The sequence below is a fragment of the Penaeus chinensis genome, chromosome 27 (assembly GCF_019202785.1).
Source record: "Penaeus chinensis breed Huanghai No. 1 chromosome 27, ASM1920278v2, whole genome shotgun sequence".
Taxonomy (NCBI): domain Eukaryota; kingdom Metazoa; phylum Arthropoda; class Malacostraca; order Decapoda; family Penaeidae; genus Penaeus; species Penaeus chinensis.
Window position 1 is genome coordinate 17042003 of NC_061845.1, and position 17500 is coordinate 17059502.

The window sequence follows — 17500 nt, forward strand, 5'->3', positions numbered from 1 at the left end:
GGCAACTGCGTACTAGACCTACTCCTGTCATTTCCTTGGACTTGGTGGGATTTAATTTCATGCCCCACCGGGAGCACCACGATTGAATTATCCTGAAGTCTACAGTGAGACTGTTAACTACTATTTGCCTGGTTACCGGAGAAGGAATATTTGCAAAGAGAGAAGTATCATCAGCATATGCCAGCATTTTATTTATAATGTCACATATCACTTGTATATAAGATGAAAAGCAAGAGCTAAAAAAACATTAGCCATTTTAAAGATTCCTGAAGACACACGGGAATACAAGCTAAAACCATCATTAAAATTAACACGCTGCTGTCTACCACTTTTAAAAAAAAAATCACATAAAATACAACTGACCGTAATTTAAAAATCAAACATTTGTGTCAAAAGCTGCACCAGCATGATTAACCTCGACTCATGACCCGTATGTAAAGCAGACTGCATTCCATGCACCAACATAAGCAACGCATCGTTGAAACAGAGTCCCTTTCTAAAAACAAACTGAGTCTCTGGAAGAAACAGTCTTAATTATGCAGATGTTTGACTAGCAATAATAATAATAAAGATTCAAAAGATTGTCACTTGTGTGAGCTGCACCACAGTAACTGCTCACACCAAACTAAGACAGAAATGCGATGTCGGTCCATTGGGTACACTGAATTCTGCCAGTCAGGTTGATTAGCATTAAAATCACCTATGTAAATAAAGCACTATTTCCAATCAATCTGTTGAATGGAAATGCATAAAGTCAGTAAAAAATCATAAATGCTGCCATCAGCATTGGGACTGCTATAAAGAATTACTATACACTCTCACAACCATGTATTCATGGCAACCAAATACATACTTTGTAAAATGACTAGTATTAAACCAAACCTTATAAAAAAAAGAAGCCTTGGGCTCGAAGCAAAGAATTCCTACATAGCAACTAATGTGTGCCTCAAGTCTGAGACCAGAGTTTCAGCACAAATAATGTCAAATTTAGTTGAGATAACTGCAAGTTCATTCAAATTCCTGTGAAGTCCATGAATATTACTAAAAAGTGAGTTGCAATCCTTTTGGCAGTTAGGGCCAGGATTAAACTCAACATCCCCTGACAACAAAACAATAATTCCACACAAGAGAAGACCATACATTTGAGAAATAAATAAACTATAAAAAACCCAGAGATCCTTAGAACCCCCGAACCACGGAAGGCCTGGTGGGGACTGGGGGCCATGACGAAATTGACATTCATGATTATAACAAGATAGGAAGTAAGTAAGAAAGAAAGGAAAACAAGATATGCAGGGCTTATGCCTTCCTACAATAAGAAAGTGGCTGAATCCAGGAATGTTGGGCATACAACCATAGCTACATTTCTGAAGATTCACCTCATGGATGCTGTTGGTAGAAAAATTACTCATCTGCTTTTGCTATAACAGGGATACCTAGAGCCCTCATGGCATTAACACTCATATGCTTATTGAGGACAGGCAATACCCAGTGGTGTTCAAGTGAGAATTTCGGTGGGCATTTCCTCCACAACCTGGTTACTGCTGGTTATGTGATGTTACTTCTTAAAGGTGGCACTCTATTGAGCTGGGACAACTGCCTGAGTCAGTTACATATCTCGTATAAACAGTCTCAGTCCACATCTGATCTACAGTCTAAATTCTATCATCAAAGTTGCTGAAGGATAAACATACACACAAAACATTTCAATATTTTTATTACTTATTATGTCTAAAAATATTCATGTGGAGCTAATCTTAATTTACATATTACAGAATAGTAGTCCACCATTTACAAATACTTTGGTACCCAAACCCAATATACAAATTCTACTTCAATTTAAACTCAACAGTAATAAAAAAAAAACTATATAAGACAATAGAAAGCTGTCTTATGAAAGTTTCAAAACATGTAGCACCATATTAGTTTACTTGTACTTATTAATTGCATTGCTTGAAATTTGTATTGTATTTTTCCTATAAAATCTTAAACACATAATTCCCTACAACAAAGACAAGTCTAATATACCACGAGCATTTACCCTAAAATTAGGTATACTATATTTTCTTTTGTCACAGCCGATTCACTGGTATCATAATAATAATTGTCTAACAATATGCATTTCAAATAAACCTGTGTGTAGGGGGTAAAGGTCTGTGTGTGGGTGTGAGTGGAAGAGTGTTGTGGATGGGCATTTGTGTGTTCTGTGGGTGGGGGTATGAGTGTGAGTGGGTGTTTGTGCATGTGGATGTGTGTGGGTATAGGTATAGGTGTGGTATGGTGTAGGTGTAGGTATAGGCAGAGTGGGTGAAGCATGGGCGTGTGTGTGTGTGTACTTGTGTGTGTGTTTTTTTATGCACCAAAGGCTGTCTTCTGAATATACAATAATATTCATGTTAAGCTGCAATTATCCATTCATTTCACAAATCCTAGACATAATTAAAATTAATTTAGTTGACAATAGGATCTGATGAAAGGGAAACAAAAAAATAGCAAGGAAAACAAAAGAAGCGACGATGGAAAAAAATAAAAATAATAAAAAAAGACACTGGAAAAAGGACAGGGTTTAAGAAAACTAAGAACATTATCTTTCTCCAATAAAGCCAGGAATTCACCTCTCACTTTTCCATGACCTCACCTGTTGATGAAACCTGCATCTTCCCCTTGTTCTTTCATTTGGGGAACAATGGATTAAGTTGTTGATTTATTGAACATTATTAGCTTCTAATTATTTCAACATTCTTTTCTAAGGCACACAATTTAGCAGAAACTCTTTTGGGTTCTGCTAACTTTTCTGCTGTCAGCAATGGTGTATTCTTTCTAAAGATCCACAAAACTTTAAACACTTCATTGTGAATTAATTACCAGTATATATGTATGTCTGTAGATCTATTGTATGTATATGTATACACATGAACACACATATAAGGCACAATGAAAAAAAGATCAATAAAATGTAATCATCTACCTGAGATTTTAGAAGTTAACATTCCCAGTTTCCTCATGATAACAGTGTCATTAAACTGCTTCTATAAAAGCTGGATGAATATCTAGACACCAACATTTAAAAAAAATATTGATAGAAATACAGACATTATGTTGCCTAAATTATCTTTCAATTTAATGCAGAACGTGCTTCTGCGAACAACAAATGAATGGATGGAATAATGAAATTTTTTTACCAAATGGAACAATATCCTGTTTTGAAATACTCATTATTAATTATAAACACAGACAAAATGAAATGATGATTATTCAGCACAATATGTTATAGCTGTATTTCTCCTCAAAATATAAATATTTCATCATCTCCTATGTACATATCTGGACTAACTAGAAAATCAGTTCCTCTGTGAAATAGTTTTTTTTTACAATTTATTATTTTGTTTTGGATAAGATTATAAGCTATTGCATTCAATTTTATCTTGTATATAGCAATGAAAAATTAAGAGTTGGAATACTTAAAATTATTCCTGTTATTAACTTACTTCGTTAATGTACAATGCAAACCATAGTATTTTGTCCATTTCCAATTCTCATGAGAAATATATTTCCATGGCTCTCCCCATACCATATAAATGAAACCCTTTAAACCCTTTCTTTGATTTCACCCTGACTGTGGATGGCGAGTAGACTAAACACATAAGCAAAGTGTTGAATAATGCCAACCGTCCTATCACACATGCATAGTCTCTTTGCTGAAAAAATAAGTAACTTCTGCTACTAACAAATTCTTTGAGAAGAAAGGAGACTATAGCCACAATTTGCTTATAATCTAAATACTGGAAAATCTTTGGAATTGTTGATCATCTTCTCTTGCTGACGGCAAATTCTTAAACACTTGGCCACAACCTGTGAAAAAATATGAAAACCTTCGTTATATTTAAATTTTTTAAACTTCCCAGAAAACAGGGAAAAAGAGTATTACAAACTTTCACACTGAAATAAAGTCTGTATCACTGACCTGCCTTGTTTCTGCAGGAACAATTATACCATCAATGACTGAACGAGATGCTTGGTGAAAGGCACTGCCCATTGGAAAATTGAAGGCTGAAAGAGGTTTCCTTTTCTTTGCTGGCTCCTGAAATAAAGTGTTGTCATCAATGACTTATATATCACTTTCTCTGTTCCAAGAAACACATCACTGAAGATTCAATTCATGTATAAGTGAATAAATAATGAATGTCGTGTGATGAGTGAGAATAAGTTATATCTGGCAACACAATATTGTAACTTGACAAAAAAAGAAGAAGAAGAAGAAGAAGAAGAAGAAGAGAGAAAACACTAAAACACTAAAAGAATCCTTCACAAATCAACTGTACAGTCTTTACCTTCTTTTCAGCATCTGGCGAAGCTGGCTTGGGTTGTGGTGGGATGGGTGGGGGGTTGAGAGTGTGTGTGACCACAGTTCCAGGCCATGAGAAGATGAAATTTGGAGAGAAGGATGGTCCACACTGTCATAAGAAATATTGACTCAATATTATTAGCAGTCCCCTTTCAAAAAGAACTGTAAACTTTTTTGCAACATTATTCCCTCAATAGGACTCCATTAAGAGCAAAATCACTGAAAAAAAAAATATAAAAAGAAACTGCCAGCAGTTTTTGCACAAAGAGCAACACTCTCCATCTAGACATGCAGAACAAAAGAGTAATTACATCATTATTCACATATCTCAAGGAGCCTCAATTAAAGACAAGACTTCAGTTATCCAAACTATCCCATTTATCCTGCAATTACTACATAAATTCCTTACCATTGTGTAATTATCATCTTCATGGCAGTTTCCCACATTAATGGTAATCTTCGGGACAGTCACACAAGACACAGCAGCCATCATTGCTGCTCTTCCCTTCATAGCTTGGTTGATTTCCTCTACACTCATGCTTGCCATCTGTGCCTGGTGTGATTTGAGTGGGCCAGAGTTCTGTGGACAAAATACTTAATGAGTAGTGAGGATAATATCATACAGATTTTTCTGTATATGTGGGAGGTGTGATAAACAGTTTTACATGCAGCTGCACATGTGCATGCACGCACGCACGCACGCACGCACGCACGCACGCACGCACGCACGCACGCACGCACGCACGCACGCACGCACGCACGCACGCACACACGCACGCCCACACACCCACACCCACACCCACACACACACACACACCAAAACCAAAAACAAGTTTGAGTCAAAATACTGCAGATACACACATTTTTACATTTTTTCATCTTCTGCTTTGAATATTAATGAAGGTGTAGAACTTACCTGTAAGAATACAATAGGAAGGTGTCTTTGCTGACAGATCTGCACAAAGTGTGAGCCTTTCAAACCATCTTGGTATGTCAGAGGTCCAGCATTGCCAATGATGCCTACACATTTCCTGCAATGATAGCCATAATAATAATACATCAATACAACAGCAATAATTACATAATTATAACATCAGGTCAACAATCTGTAAAAATGCAGAGTATACTGCAGTTTCAAAACTAAACAAAGGTAAACAACCATTTGTTAAAAGAAAAGAGAGAAAGAAGGGAAACTTGGACAACCAACCCTTCAATGAGTGCATATCCTGTGGTGAGGTTCTTGCCGTACTGCTGCTTGAACTCTCGGAACCTCCCTCCATCAACAACCCTTCCAATCACTGCATACATCTTACTACGGTCAATTACTTCAAGGGAACACAGGGCTGGAACAAAAAATAAGAGATGCAAAACAAATATGGAAATTGTCAAGGAATCAAAATGCAAGCAAAATGAAAAGAAAAGAAAGAAAGAAATGGCAAATGTATGAGGAGTTATGAGGCAAGGGAGAGGAAGAAAGACCAGCTGGAAAAAAAGGGGAGGGGGGGTAAATAAACTGTGAGCTGCTTAATCACTCGCCATAAATTCTAGACCAAAAGAGTGTGTCCTATTTCAGGGAGGAAAAAACAATGATAACATATTTCCTTCATCAAAATTCCAAGAAATACAAATTAATCTTTCAGACCTACTACAGCAACCAGGAACTACAGTGTGATTTACCATTAAGATCCTCTGGATTTAAGGCTGGCTTCTCCGACTCTGGGGAGACAGGGGGCAGAGGAGGAATGTTGAGAGTGGCAACTGTGTCTCGGAGGATTTCGAAGCCTTCCTCTTCGGTTGTGGCAAAGTAGTCAGTCACTCCACTCACGCTACATTTTCATACAGTCCATGAAAAAGAAGGAGGAGAATATCATCAAGAATAATAAATCTAAAGTAAACACCTCAAATTGCAGTTAACATGAACACAAAGGAGTCCCCAGTACCTGCAGTGTACCTGAGCACCTCCCAAGTCCTCTGCCGATATCTCCTCTCCAGTAGCTGCCTTGACGAGGGGGGGTCCACCAAGGAATATGGTGCCTATCCTGGTGACAATTGCCGCATCCTCACACATGGAGGGTTGGTATGCCCCTGGAGATAGGTTTAATATTTTATTTATTTTTTTATTTGTGTGTATGCGTTTGTGTGTGTGTTTGTGTGTGCATGCGTGCGCGCACCAAATGTGTCTGTTTGGAGTCAGCTACAAGATGAAAGAGGAGAGGGAGAATTAGAAGTAGGAAGAGGAGGGGGAGAATCAGAAGAAGACAGAAGAGAAGAATGCTATAGTTTCTATATGTAGTTTAAAAACTAAAGAATTTTCAAAAGTTATTTTGATTTAACTGTTGAGTTATTTTAAAAACTACCTATTTATTCTGAAGTATTTAATATATCTCTGAAGTATAGCTGACATCATAGACAATTTCTTTGGACAGACAGATATAAAAAACAAAATTTCACTCAAAAATACTTATAAAAATCCATTACCTCCAGCTGTGCAAGATCCACACACCAATGCCAGCTGTGGTATGCCAGCTGCTGACATTACAGCTGGATTGTAGAAGCCACGGCCACCATGGTTCTTGTCCGCAAACAGATCTGACTGTTGGGTTGTTAAAATAATTTGATATATTCCTACAATAGAATACTGAATAATAATCATGGATTGAGAGAGAGAGAGAGAGAGAGAGAGAGAGAGAGAGAGAGAGAGAGAGAGAGAGAGAGAGAGAGAGAGAGAGAGAGAGAGAGAGAGAGAGAGAGAGAGAGAGAGAGAAATGAGAAATAAAAAATCAAAAAATCAAAAATCCAAATCAAAATAGTGACTAAAGTTGTGTGACCACTGCTTATCTTTAATGCAAGTCAAAATTCAAGTGAAGGTGAGGCAAACAACACAATACCTAAAAGAACAGAAGAATCAGTAACTGCATTGTAGTTATAAATGTTAAATACCTATGCCTTGAACCTACTCTAGCAGAGGGAAAGCAAACAATAGTAGAAGAGGAAGAAGAAGCATAACAGACATAGGCCAAGGTTGGTGAGGGAGTGAGATTAGCCAAGAGGGGTGAGGGGTAGTAAACCTTTTTCTGCCCACTGACTGATTTGTCATGTGGTCGTGCAGATGATTTTGTCAATACTGTTACTGCATTTGCTTGAAGAAAAAAAGAGTGAGTTTATTGCTTGCATCTCTTTGAATTTGTCTCAAAATTTGTCCTGTGCCTGAAGAGTTAGTCTATGAGAGGCAAGGGCTATCTCATAATCAGACATTCTGTCACAAAAACAGGAGTGTCACTTAGTTTTTGAAAATTACATTCTTTAAATTTCAAATATAATTAATTTCTCAACTGCCTTACTCTATTCTCTTAAATATCTGATCAGTATTTCAATATTAGACTCCAACAGTACTCACTACCTTATTTTCAAGATGTTACAAAATACTCCTTTTAAGCGATTATATCTAAAATGCTACTACAAACATTACAAAAAAAAAAACATTATTTATAAAGTTTATACTTTACAAGATAGACCAATCTTTCTGACTAATAGCAACTCAAACAGCAAACCTAATAAAGAAATTAATCTCCTACATAAGCATATCTCTTACACCTTATGATTACCTGAAGCGGAAGAAATCCACCAGCTGAATCTACAAGATAAATGCAAGGCAGACGGTTCATAGCACCAATATTTTGGGTTCGTAGGTTTTTGGTGACGGTGATTGGGTAGAAGGTTCCGCTTTTGACAGTGCCATCACTAGCTCCTACAACACAGTACCTCCCATGCACTTTGCCAATACCTAAGAAAAATGTGAAAGAAAGAGAACAACAATGAAAATACAGTTTTCTCATAAAAAACACTCACATGCAATGAAAGATAACAGTTCCATATCTTCATTTTTAAGCTAAATGAAAGCTTCTAAGAAGATTACACAAAATTTTAAAAAGAGCAGACAATAACATAAATATAGTAGCCTCCATCAGCAACTTAGGTACATGTTTAACTACATCTAGGAAAGAAGAGATAACAGAGTGTGAAGAAATAACAAACTAGAATATTTAATAAAATAATCAGTACAAATTTTATAGGAAACATTACATATTTACGTTATGGTTCAATGTAATGTGTAATATGCTATCTATTATGCCTATAATGCAAATTAAAATGTTCAAAATCACATGAGAGAATCAAAAGTTTCTATCTCTTAAATTGTTACCTTTCTGCTCATGGCTATAAGGGATATCTAAGTCTCAATATCAATACACAAATGGAACACAATCACAGAGGAAAATAACATATAAATGTGAAAATTTTGAGCAAATAAAATACAAATTTGGAGACATTTTCATACTTTTCTGTCCTGGACCTCTGCATTTTTTTCTGTTTTGGATCCCTATGTCTATTATCAGTTTTGTCTATCTAGCACTTCCTGTCTCTTTCCTTTGGAATACTACATCTAAAAGTTCTTACCGCAGATCACGCCAGCAGCTGGTACATCTCCATACTCCATACCAAGCCCAGCCAAAAGCGAGAGTTCTAAAAAGTCTGCATCATCGTCTAACAGAAGTTTTAACTTGTCTCTGACTAGCATTTTACGGTTTCTCTTGACATGAAGAGCAATTCCCTTTTCTCCACCTGTGAATGATAAGGAAGAGGAGAGTAAAGATAAATAATAACAAGAATGCTGTATGCTGGTATTTATATAAATGTTGCACACACCAGAATTTACTGAAAGAATTTGTAAGAATATGATTTGTAGGTGCATGAAAAATTGGCATTTTCTCACCTCCACCTAGAGCTACTTTGTTTAGTTGGTCTAATTGCGCCAGCTGCTCTTCAGCCCTACGCCTGCTTTCGGCAAGCTGTGGGCAGGAAAGGTCTAGGGGATCTTGGATTACAGGAAAAGGGCGAGCAACTGCTGACATCCATCTTACCAGAGAAGGAAAGGTCTGCCATGATAACTGCTTTGTTATCAAGGCTGAAGATAAACTCTGAAACAATATGATGAAATATGTTTATTGATTTTCTCTTTCCACTTCCTTTTTCATGTGCCAAACAAAATGTCTGGATAAATTTTTTTTATCTGTATATAAAGCATTACATGCCTTCATAAGCACAGTGGTGTATATTTGGGATCCTCTGACTTTTGGGTAAAATTTTACTGTAAAAGGGAATATACCATTCAGTGACTTATGAGATATTTTTCTGTAATTTTCTAAAATTAGTCAAAATTAGTATCAAAAGATTCCTCATGATGTCTAGTGCACATTTTAGTGCTTATAGTTGGCACTAAGCAGCAATGGAGATGACACAGGACCCATTACATGGGAAGGACATTAAGTATCATCAGAAAGTAGCAGGGTTAGACTCTGAGGTATTTCTACAATTTCTCATTCTTAGGGGGCTGTAAAAGCTCCAACACATTTATGGCAGAGGTAAACTTCCCTTGCCATGCACTCAGTCCTGAATTACTGTGCAAGTTATTGGATTATGCTTATTCATTAAGTGTGCCTACGATCTCTGCGATAATTAGTTTGTAGATATCAATAGGAGTTGATGGGTTTTATGAGGCAAATGGATTCTAGAATACCTATTTTCCTAGATAAAAACATGCACCAAAATAACCTATATAGAGGCCAAGCAACTGCTGTGTGCCTTCTGTGCATGCATGTCTTTGCAATAAAGGGATTGCTCCGGTTTTCTAGTAGATAAATAATCTGAGATCTAAAAACATATATATTGGAATATGCAATATCTAAATTTTTTGTGGCAAAATTAATGAGTGAATTTATTAAAACACCAATTATTTTCATGAACAGACGTTTTAGCACCCAAATAACTAATATAACATATTGCGTTTGGACACATGCATAATTTCCTTAATTTCCTTAGGTCTTCGTGGCGAGAAAGCAGAATTCTCTTCACTTTTATATTAGTTTAGATATAAAAAGCATCGCTGCCAAAGGTTAAGAAATAAAACAGTAACGTAACCCAGCAGGTCAGTGACTTTTGTACTTTTAAATAACCACAGAACAATATTCACCCTATGATTTGCCACTGACCATGACAACCATCACCTAATTACCTTCGATATCATGATCATCCAACCAAAAATGAATTTCTACGTGTCGTTTCGTAAATGAGGTGCAAAAAGACCGGAAAGAAAGAGCCGCCTCTGCCGTCTCCTCCGCTATCAGCTGATGATTGTAAACACCGGGAGGTTGGGAGGTCGTAGAAAACGGGAAGTGTGGGGGGGACTGCGATCTCTTTGTCTCCCCGTCAGTCTATCTGTCAGTGAGTATGTCTCTCTGTCTATCTGTGTATGGAGTGGTCACTCCCGTCCTCTCTCTCTCTACGCACACAAAAACTCACACACACGTTATTATCATTATCATTATTATTATCATCATTATTATTACTATTATTATTATTTCAATTATTACTACCATGATTATCATTATTATTATAATTATTTATATCATTATCATTATTACTATCATTACTATTATCATTATTATTATTATCATTATTATTATTATTATTATTATTATTATTATCATACCACTATCATTATTATTACCATTATTATCATTACTTTTATTATTATTATGATGATGATGATTATAATCATTATCATTATCATTATTATTATTAATATTGTTGTTGTTATAATTATTATTATTATCAGAATTATTGCTATCATTGTAGTGAATTTCCCCTGGCTCCAGACGTTACGGATCTGTATAGAAAATCTACGGACTCCTTGCGCCCTGGAAGTACAAATAAGATTACGCCTGTGTTTTTATATCCTCTGACTTACCGTTCCAATTGGTCCGTAATCTACATCAACATCTACACCATTTCTACTGTTCTGTACACTACTTACCTTATGTTCCATAGCTACCTTGTCTTATTCTTGCCTATTTGCCTTCGTATGGTGTGTTGTCTAGTATATAGGTTGTGTTCGAAAGATTTGTGCGTAGTTAATATATATGGATGCTCTTTTTATGTTGCTTTTTTATTTGTTTATATTTTTTTTTAGCCAGCCAGAGATGTTGCTTTATTTTTTTATATGACTACAGGATCACTTTTAAATCACCTGAGAGTCATCACCAAAATGCGCCAAACCCACATGGACATTACCTCTATGATTATCCACTGCAGCGTAACATTTTTTGATGGCAAGCAGCGGGAAATGGCGTTTTGTTTGTTAATTCGACGACACCAAGACGGTGTAACTGCTTCTTATTCGCGCAGTTCTTAACCCGTAGTCACGTAGTCGGTTTGTCACACATGATATTGTTATTTATTATATTGATTTATAGTTATTTATTATATTACTTGATTTGGCTTAGTGGTTTACTTCAGTTTTATGTGCCATGTTTTACGGTTGTTTGCTTCGGTGCTAAATGGTCTTGTTTTTTGAGTGTGTCTTTTTCTGTTTTTTTTTTTATCTTCGGTATTTTGATGCGAGCTTTGACTTTCTGGCGTGAGACTGAATGTTTCATTGCTAATTTCATGACTGTTTTAAGAATTCGCTGTTTGTCTTTTGTGACTGCGTGAAAGTTTGTATTGAGGAGTTATCCGTAAGAGGTCACACAAATTTACATGCTTTTATTTGTATATATGGACTGAAGGTTTATGAATGTTTGTTTTACTAGGTTTTGCTTTGATACGTGTTTTATGCCAGCTTTTAGTGAATATGTGAATTTTTGAATAACTGTCTGCGTGTTTTATGTCTGTTATAGTGATTTTTTAAGCGGATATTTCTATGCTTTCGCATGGGTGTTTTTACAAATGCTTCAAAATGAGTTTTATGTGTGTTTTAGTGATTTTTTTTTTTAAACAAATGTTTCTATGATTGTGGTTTGTTTTGAGTTTTTATGTGCAAGTGTTTTATAAGTGCTTCAACTACTTTTACGTCTGTTTTATTTTATACGAGTGTTTTTATAAATATGTTTTGGAGTGTTTTATGCCTGTTTCTATGCGAGTGTACTATGAGTAAGATTAATGAGCATCTGAAGTTTTTTAATTTTGATCGTTTGAATCTGGTGTTTGCTCTGAGACCGTATGATTGTTTTATTTAACTACATGAGTACTCATACGTTCTTGTGAGTCATCGGGTAGTACAGTGCTCTTGTAGACTAGTTAAGGCTATTCTAGGTGTTTTGTTGATTTGAAATTGCTCTGACTTTTATTTTGAGTCAAGATTAGCACGATTTGGACGCGAGCCATGAGTCGGAGGAACGTGAGAGTTGTAACAACAGAATAGTGAGCTAGAAGCTCGTGTATCTCGTCCTTCGACCCCCGTTTCTGTGGGGAATCACCCCAGTTGAGTTTGTAGTGCAAAGGGATCCAATTCCTCAGTTTAAGGCGGAGGTTAGTTCTGCTCATCCCCTTAAGCGGAACCAAGAGGACGAGAACTGGTTTCGAAGTGTCGAGAACCACCCTCGACCTCAGACCGATTCAGCTTTTATTAAAGCTGCAAAGGTTTCGTGCAAGGGTGTTGCAGAGCTGACAATAAATTCGCCTCTGTTTGAAAATATTGTGTCCTGGGTTGAAATTAAATACAAGTTTAGGCAGAAGTTCAGGGGAATTGGTACGTCCTCTGATTTTTATTTTTATGCTTCATGGTCAGAAGCTACAGCGTGGACAAGCGCCCATGGATTTTTATTTAAACTTGGAAGGTATGGTGTACCAGGGATTACGGGATTATCCTCGGGCTGTTGGTGACCCAGATGACCTCATCAGACGGGTCTTTTTGCAAGGACTTCCTAAATGGATCAGGGAAGCAGCCGTGGTGAAGGAAGAGGCAGACCTCTGTAGACCACGCAGAGAGTTTGGAGTCTCTGGGAACGTGAAGGTACTGGGGTAAGGTCTCCTTCTAGACCGCGTTTCCGACCAAGGTCTCTTGCAGCAGCCGAGGTAGACCCTCCTCGGAAGTACTGTCGTTACGACAAGAACCATGACCATGGTAGTTCAGAGTGTCGTGTGTTGAGTACAAGGAGGAAGTGCTTTGCATGTGGTGTGCCAGGTCAATATACAACATTCTGACACAAACAACGAAACTTTTAAAAATTAGTTGTTAATGCTAGGAAACTGTTGGTACCCCTGTTTTTCCAACTACTTTTGGTAAATCACGAACAAAGAGACTATAAATTCGCAGGTTATCTATAATATGGTATAATACTTTGTCACTAATCAATTAGCTTTCTTATACATTTTTTATGTTGGGCCAATCGTCATAATAGGAGAGAAAACATGTGTTAGGTATTACCAGACAGGTACTACTCACACGGTTTATTGTTATTATATTACCAAATAACTATTGGTACATTTCATTAAAGTCAACACAAGGAAAATAAGATACTTGTAATATATTCAAGTTTAATATTTTGTGTTCCTACATTCTGCTGCCAAAACAGTTCAAGCGTCGAGACAGCCACTAACTCGGCCGTCAACATAGACGTTCCTATGCTTGCAAGCCATTATTCATTACTACGACACGATTACGAGTGTGGTTTTGATACTTGTATTTTGACATGGCTGCCCACACATTTTCAATTGGGTTGAGATTCGTAGATATGGGTGGATATGATAGAAGCGCGATGTTGGGATGTAAACGAAACCAATCTTGGACAACGCGGCTGGTATGGATGGGGCTGTTGTCCTCAATAAGATAGTAAGGATCCGTTTCAGGACACACTAGAGCCCTAACTGTTGGGAGGGAAACCTCCTCAAGGATTTATACTTATCTGCTGCAAGTAAATCAGCCAGGGCAGACATCCGTCACCTCCCCGGCACCACTTGCGTGCTTCCACCCAAATAACCCTGCGGTGATTCGGCCACTCCTGCTCGCGATCACATTCTCTGGTTCAAGTTTGTTAAATGATATCTGCATGAAATATAAAACTAGACATATGAAAATGTTCACTTATATCAAAACAATTTGTTTTCTTCAAAATGTCGAGCGAAGGGAAATAGCAGGGATGGGTGGTAGTAAATGAAGTAAGAATGGGTAGCATTTCTGGGATTTCTTTCCAGTATAATGTAGAGGAGCAAGTTTTGGGGACTGAGCTCTTCTTGGGTGATAATGGTGATTCTGAACTGGGTGAGGGATTTATTGATGATGAGGATAAGGGGGGGGGGAGGGGTTACAGTCCAGGATGGGGGGAGGGGGAAGGGTCGGAGACCTCACATTCCCATACTATAAAAACAAAAGAGGGTAAAAGGTCCACTAAGTGTGCGGCAGTGGCGTCTCCCAGAAGCCTCTAAAAAGTTCATTCGAGAGGAATGTGACAATTAGCTTGCACAGGGGGGTATTGAGCATTCCACCTCTCCTTGGCACTCTCCAATCGTTCTCGTCAGCAATAAAAATGGATTCACCCTTTTCTATACCGACTACAAAGGTCTCAACAGCATTACAGAGCAGGATGCTTATCCGATGCCACGCATCAGCTGCATGGAATGATGTGATTTTCTGCTCTGGATGCTCGCAGTGCCTACTGGACAGCAGATGTCAGTCCAGATGATAGGCCAAAGACTGTATTCTCAGATGGACATCGACTTTTCCAGTTCTAGAAGTTGCCATTTGGGTTGGCAACCGCCCCTTCAACATTTCAACAAGCTGTTAACTGTGTGCTTTCATCTGTTTTACGCAGGCACACCATTACCTATTTAGATGATGTGGCGCACAGCATTAATTTTGATGACCATCTGAGGCAGTTAGATGATACTGTCGCTCCTTTTAAAAGCAGGATTTAGGCTCAGCAGGAAGAAATGTATTTTTGCAACAGACACATTTCAATTCCTGGGCTTTAAGATCTCGCCCAAGGGTTTGGAACCTGATCCAGATAAGGGGGTTGCAATACAGAAGATGCCACAGCTAAGGAACCAAAAGGAAGTGCGCCACTTTCTCGGTTGTACAGGCTTCTTTAGGAAGCATATCAAAGAATATTCCAACATTGCTTTACCACTTACCAGCCTGACACGTAAATACACCAAGTTTGTCTGGGTCCAGCAGGAGGAAACTTGAAGAAGGCACTTATCTCAGCCCCAGTTCCCAGTAAACCAGATTTTGACTTGGAGATCCACACCGATGCATCGGGTGTTACAATCGGCGACTGCTTGATGCAAAGTGATGAGGGTCGCTTGCAGCCTGTTGCATACTTGCAGTAGCAGAGTGCGTAAGAGCCTTCAACTGCTATGTGCATGGGCGCCGCTTCTACATCTACACAGACCATAGGCCTTTGACCTATGTATTTAGTAGGAAGACCAAAAGTCTGCCTATGACTCGGTGGTCGGACGAACTTAGTTTTTTATAATTTCTTGAAATACAAACAAGGGACTCAACATTATCTCCAAGACCAGTTGACTACTTCAGTGGCTGCAACAGAACTGCACAAGCTTGATTCAAACGATCTGTGTTGTCACCAACTTGAGGATCCCCTGTGGAAAGAGGTGATTGGGTATTTAGAGTAATGGACTTTGCTACATCGTCGCCTTCCTCTTACTCTTGAAGAGTTTGAACTTCGAGATGGAGTTCTGTACCATGTCCTTCACACCCCAGATCGACTGCTTTATCGCTTGGTTGTGCCAAAGACACTTAGAGGTTCTGCCATGCATTTGGCTTATTCAAGTGCAACAGCAGGTCACCCTGGGATTTACAGGACATATTGTAAGCTCAGCGATAACTTTTACTTCCCTAACATGTTGGCTGCAGTGAAAGACTATGTTGGTACATGTCGACCTTACCAGAAACATGAGTATGGTATGGCTTATCGTGCTCCTCTTGCTGCTGCACCACAGGTCAGTTACCCACTGGAAAGGGTATCTGCAGACCTTTGGAACTAGAAGTGACCTCCCAAGGTAGTAAATACATATTGTCTTTCATAAACCAACTCACCCGATATGTCCATTTGATAACTTTGCCATCCAAGGATGCATAGACTGTGGCTGATGCTTTTGACAATCAGTTTGTGATTGTAAAGGGAGAATGGCCGAGTATTTAAAAACAATCTATTTAAGAGGGGTTGTGAGTTAGCCAGTGTACAAACTATATTCACTACTGAAGGTCTTTTACCTCGCTGGTTTAGCCCGGCTCATATTTTTAAGAAGACCGTTCCTGTAACACGGTTGATCAGAGTACTGTTTCCTCCTTAGAAGGAGAAGATTTACATCTCAATCAGCTGAGGCCTTACAGGACGAATGATGAACTTCACCTGCCAGATGGTACGGGGCTAGATGAGGATGGGGACGTGAACGATCTCTCTCCTTTAGATGGCCTGCCGGATAATGATGCTCCTGCAGTTGCTTTTTTGGCTTCCTTTTGCCAAACCTCCTGACGATGGTTAGCCTAGATTGGTCTCTCTCTTTGCTTTTGCTTGAAGGCTTGTGCCAGTGAGAGGTTTTGTGTTGTGTGTGCTAAGTGTTTAGTGTTGTCCTGAAAATGAATTAGTACTTGAAAATTAGTGTATCAGGTGTACATATTAGCATTGTCATGTATCGTGTATTAATCTGAATTGTATTATCGGAATGATAGGTTCTGTATTCCATGATAATGTATGTACACTTTACCAACATGTGGTTGGTCCTTTTTAGATCTTTTTATTTGTTTTAGCTTTAGTTTGTATTTTTGTTCAAGTTAGTGCTAGATTTTAAATTTGGCTATGTATAATTCTTAATTTTGTAGCTTCTAAGTTTACTTTTAAGTTTTTAAGCTTAAGTTAGTCCAGTTAATCGTAAGTTTAAATGTAAGTTTGATATTAAGGCTCATTTTATCTTATGATTGTTTTGGCCCTAACGTTCTTATTTCATTCCCGGTTTATTCTTTCTCTTTCCTATTCTTTCGTCCTTGGTGTGATTGCTCGCTGGTTCGTCGTCCTTTTCCTTCTTCGCTTTCGCCCGCTGCCCTTCTTCCTGTCTGGTCGTGCATCCGTATATAGAGATTTATCAGTGGCATTCCTTTCAGGACTTTACTTTTATACAGGATGAACACAGTAAATGTCATGCACTAATTCCAGTTTCTTGGAGTTGCGATGTTCCTTGTGCTTTACGGTCCTTTTGGGTCCAGTGTGTAGAGCCGCTCCTCTAGAGGGTCTGGACAGTCGTGCTGACCATGAGCTGCTTGGTTCTTCCGACCCGTGGATCCGGTGGTGTGGCCTTCGACCG

The 17500-nt window shown here is 38.1% G+C and overlaps 1 protein-coding gene across 1 annotated transcript; it reads right to left on the reverse strand.

Moving 5' to 3' along the window:
* Positions 1-1701: 1701 nt before the first annotated feature.
* Positions 1702-10535, reverse strand: LOC125039452 (biotin-dependent 3-methylcrotonyl-coenzyme A carboxylase beta1 subunit-like). Its single transcript, XM_047633393.1, has 13 exons — positions 10416-10535; positions 9117-9321; positions 8801-8965; positions 7951-8129; positions 6824-6938; positions 6286-6430; positions 6023-6171; positions 5553-5688; positions 5262-5376; positions 4755-4925; positions 4332-4454; positions 3965-4081; positions 1702-3852 (listed from the first exon to the last, which is right to left on the reverse strand). The coding sequence occupies exons 1-13, from the start codon at positions 10431-10433 to the stop codon at positions 3769-3771; spliced, it is 1722 nt and encodes a 573-aa protein (XP_047489349.1). The 5' UTR covers positions 10434-10535; the 3' UTR covers positions 1702-3768.
* Between the last annotated feature and the right edge of the window lie 6965 nt (positions 10536-17500).